This window comes from Sphaeroforma arctica, assembly GCF_001186125.1.
Source record: "Sphaeroforma arctica JP610 unplaced genomic scaffold supercont1.138, whole genome shotgun sequence".
In the NCBI taxonomy this organism is placed as follows: domain Eukaryota; class Ichthyosporea; order Ichthyophonida; genus Sphaeroforma; species Sphaeroforma arctica.
The window spans coordinates 12,916-17,846 of NW_014040420.1; the positions used below are offsets into that span (position 1 = coordinate 12,916).

The 4,931-nt window shown below is 42.3% G+C and overlaps 1 protein-coding gene across 1 annotated transcript in view; it reads right to left on the minus strand.

Moving 5' to 3' along the window:
* Positions 1-171: 171 nt before the first annotated feature.
* The window catches only part of SARC_02910 (hypothetical protein), a gene marked incomplete at its 3' end in the record, with an annotated part of 5,150 nt that continues 390 nt past the window's right edge, over positions 172-4,931 (minus strand). Inside the window, exons 2-7 of the mRNA XM_014303298.1 lie at positions 3,548-3,774; positions 3,067-3,208; positions 1,672-1,772; positions 1,166-1,256; positions 592-686; positions 172-324 (exon numbers count right to left, since the gene is read on the minus strand). Of these exons, the coding sequence (XP_014158773.1) occupies positions 172-324; positions 592-686; positions 1,166-1,256; positions 1,672-1,772; positions 3,067-3,208; positions 3,548-3,774 (809 nt within the window). The remainder of the gene's footprint in view (positions 325-591; positions 687-1,165; positions 1,257-1,671; positions 1,773-3,066; positions 3,209-3,547; positions 3,775-4,931) is intronic.

The following is a 4,931-nucleotide window of genomic DNA, read 5'->3' on the forward strand; positions in this document are numbered from 1 at the left end:
TATATATATANATATATATATATATATATATATATANAATATATAATATATATATATAATATATAAATATATATATATATATATATATATATATATAAAATATAAATACGTAAACGCGGTTTTATACAGATACATAAGTACATGCGCATGCGAGTAATTATATCTTCAGTACTAACTACATACCATACTGCCAATGGTGGTATTCGCCAGATTGTGTGACCCATCTAATAGAAATCGTCCCAATTTGGCCTTGACTAAGCGTGCGAGCGCACACACATCACCGCCATGTGATCCACTGTACACAGCCAGCTCTATCACCAACACCTGAGGAGCACAACAAGCAGAAGTGTATTGGAGATGAATGCAGGCGAATAAAATGTGGCCAGAAGCAGAGGTAGGAGGTAGGAGTATTTGGGTTGAATAATGGCAAACACCATGTGTGCCAAACCATGAGGTACGGTTGTCTTAGGTGTATGTAGGTGTATGTCATGGAGGTGTATCTAATGTAGGTGTAGGTAATGTAGGTGTTTGTAGAGCAACGGATGGCTGTTGAGCTGTCTTAGGTGTATAAGCAAGTGCAGAAGCCCTTACCTCGTTTCTGTGGTTATCCTGGAAGCTTATTATACTATTTAGAATAGACGTCAGCGGATCACCAGCGACACCGTGGTATATGCGCCATATCCTACCTGCATCAGTGTAGAGGTAAGTACGCAAGTTATGGTAACAGAAAATGGTGATACTTACAGGACTGATATAAATCAGTATATATGTATAAACACACACACACACACACACACACACACACACATATATATATATATATATATGAGTGACTATGCATGTACGTATAAGATTGTGGTCTAATTCATGTACGCACACATAAATACATAAATCACATACTGAAGACCACAAATTAATCATATACACCTGCGCGCAAGGCACTATATCGCAGTAGAAACACACACGTATACAATCACATACATGCAACATGCCATAATGACCCTCCAACTCTCATATATGCGTCTGTGCAAATACATGGTAGATATAAAGCCTGTCTGTTCCCATGCACACAGGCACATCCAATAACTCTCATATATGCGTCTGTGCAAGTACATGGTAGATATAAAGCCTGTTCCCATGCACACATGCACATCCAATTCCGTACCATCCCACACAGTGCGCAGATCCAAATAGCGCACCCCCCCTATCAGCTGCTGATAGATATTGACACTCTGCGTCTGAGACCACTTCACAATCTGTGGTAAGGCAATAGCCCACAGACGGTTAGTGTGTGCAGTGGGTAGAGTTAAGAGCTATGGCTACAAGAGTGTACGTGCAGTGGGTAGAGCTAAGAGCTATGGCTACAAGAGCGTACACACCCACCCCCACATCACCCGTGGCCCGACTGTCAAGTCACAGAGTAGTACAATTGATTATATGACGAGAGAGAGAGAGAGAGGCGTGGGGAGAGGGAACTAACAAGGTAGTCCCAAGTGCACATCACATCTGCACAGACCATACGCTGATAGCACATAGTATACACAGGAGCCTGTACACACATGTCCCGACAAACGAGTCAAAACAGTCCCATCTGTACATACATGTCCCGACAAACGGGTCAAAACAGTACCATCTGTACACACATGTCCCGAAAAACGGGTCAAACAGTACCATTTTCTCCAGCGGCAGGTGCAGGGCCGTAGCTGCCCTGACGAGGATGTTGATCAGCGGATCGATGTTGTAGAGCGTGCCACCCAGCAACCTGTACCCAGCTGAGACGTTCACCCAACACCCAACACAACACAAAACAACACATAACATAACACACGCAGTGAGTGGTAGCGGACGAGTGTGTGCGATTGCATGTGAGGCAGCATATGCGCGTGAGGGATATGTGCTGAGTGTACATGTTGTGTTAGATTGGTATGGATTATAGTTGCATATGCGTATATGCTCTAAGTGTATACAGGGTAGTTCAATGGAATAAACTATAGTGGCATATGCGTCGTATGGTATACGTTTTCGACAGGCACACAGCATTCGAGAGTTGCGTTGTACTGTTCATAAGGCATCGATAGTGTGACTCCGCGTATACCTACCCCCCGCTCTCCTTTGCCTTTATTTGACTGATCCATGCTATAGACGTTGCTGGTTACTTGTATAGACTTGTGTATATAGTGGTTTGGTAGGATTAAGTGCTTCACCCCCCCATGTGTTCACTGGTTATCTGGTATAGATATCCTACCGGTACTATATAATTGGTGCAGGTAAACGTATGACGTCAATGCGCCGTACAGAAGCCGTTCACTGATCCACAGCCACGTTAGCATTTGCCCACAACAACCGCCCTATACATATAAATACACTCTCCTACCACCGATACACTAAGTAGTATCTTCGTAACTCTCTTATTACACTCTCCTACTACCCATACACTAACTAGTGACAAATACACTCTCCTACTACCAATACACTCCCCTTTACATATAAATACACTCTCCTACCACCGATACACTAAGCAGTATCCTCGTAACTCTCTTACTACACTCTCCTACTATCCATACACTAACTAGTGACAAATACACTCTCCTACTACCAATACACTCCCCTATACATGTAAATACACTCTCCTACCATGGATACACTAGGTAGTATCCTCGTAACTCTCTTACTACACTCCTGTACGCGCACATGTTCCTGGAACAGATCAAGCACGTACCTATGCATACATACGTACGCAAGAATAAAACCCTAACATTACTTTAAAACCCTGAAACCCTAAAACACACATTAACTCTGCATGCATACACTGGCCAGTGGACGAGCCCCAACAGCCCATACACTACCACAGCAGGGCAGTAACACTCAGCTATAGCACACACTATAGCACAGAATAACACAACACAGCACAATACAACACAACACAACACAGTACAATACAACACAACACAGCACAGTGTATGGCCCAAGTGAGGTTGTAAGTAGTTGTGTGGGTAGTAATGTGTGTAGTGGCATAACACACCATACCACACCACTTAGTCCAAAGGAAGTGCTTCCATCACCTACCGCTGTCATGTGTACCGGGCAGTAGAAGGTCAGCGAGCGTTCTGTTCTGGATCTGAAAGTAGTGATCGCTCATCCAGGACTGATACTCGACTGAGGGGTTTGCGGTTACCATGGTAACGACCTCGGCCGTCATCAGGTTCTCCTGCGTATGTAGCACATCGCGAGTGTATGGAGGTGGAGTGAGAACTAGCAAGGTGAAAGGGTATAAGGTAACCAGTATTGGCACGTACTGATGGTAGACGACGACGAAGGATGTGATACAAACCACCCACACCTGAGGGACTACGTACGGACGATAGTATAATAAGGGTTTGGAACGAAACGCTTACATTTAGATATATATATATATATGTATATACATATATATATATATATATTATAATATATATATATGTATATATGTATATGTACATTGTACACTATTCATCAATGTATGTATATACACCAACGTACACATATAACCCTATTCACGTGTACACACCTGCACCGCTACAGTAGCGCTCTCATTGGCGATCGTTGCCACACACTCTGGTCTGTAGTTCATGCTAGCCATGCCCATATACAGCTGCACTCGAGCCCACACCAACACCAGTGCTACCACAACGGATAGCATGGCTACACACTGGGCAATACGACACACCCACCCCCTCCCATGGCTTCGGGTGTTGTGAAACAGGGGTGCATTGGTAAGCACGTTTCGGCTGGTTGCTGTCGGTGTTGTTGGGGTGGTATGTAGGAAGATAAGATAAGGAAGGTTCAGTGAAGGTAGGTATAAGGTAGGTAGCAACAAGGCGAACAACCACACACGGGTGTACACTGGGCTATACGACACACACACGCCCACCCATGGCTTCGAGTGTTGTGAAGCAAGGGTGCGTTGGGTAGTACGTTCCTGCTAGTTGCTGTTGGTGTTGTTGTAACATGCCGTATATGCTATTTATGACCAGTAACGTTGGCTGAGGGTGTACTGGTATGTGCGTGAGTGCTCAAAAGAAGCATGCATTGGTGGATCTGGGGTTGCGCGTGGTTTTATGTGAATGTTGGTAGTAGGTGTATATCAGATGCTTGTTCATATGGCTCGGCTATATACGATATGATGTATATACCCTATACTTGTGCAACCTGTCGTATATAGGTATGTATACATACGCGTACTGGTAGATTGTGAATGCTGTTATGGATGAAGTGTAAAGTATATCTAAGCTACACGGTACTATACATACAAACAAAAAGCATGCAAGTGGTGAGGGAACACCTCGAAATGCTTAGTAACCCGAAGTATATATAAACTACTTTTAAAAAGATAACACATACAGCAGAAAAGAAGTATATCAAAAATACTTAAATGGTAACGCAGACAACAAAATAGAAGTACATATAAACTATTGTTAAAAAGATAACACATATAACAGAAAAGAAGTATATATAAACCACCTTTAAAAAGATCACACATACAACAGAAAAAAAGTATAAATGAACTACTTTTAAAAAGATAACACATACAACAGAAAGAAGTATATATGAACTACTTTTATAGAGATAACACATGCAACAGAAAAGAAATACATCTAAAATACGTAACCGGTAACGCAGATAACAGGAAAGAAGGATACAATAACAGTATAGAAAGACAAGGGCACTCGTAGCGACACTGGGATCAATGGTATAGAATTTCACCCGGTTTTATTTATTTATACTATATATATATATATAAACTTAACCTCGATGCAACCCATCTAATAGTTATACCTATGTATAAGAAATCAGTTACACTCAAATGAACACGAGTGAGCAGACGTATACAACCAGGCCACGCAGATATGCGATCAGAAACTACCACTTCACAAGTTTAAAATAGAACAACA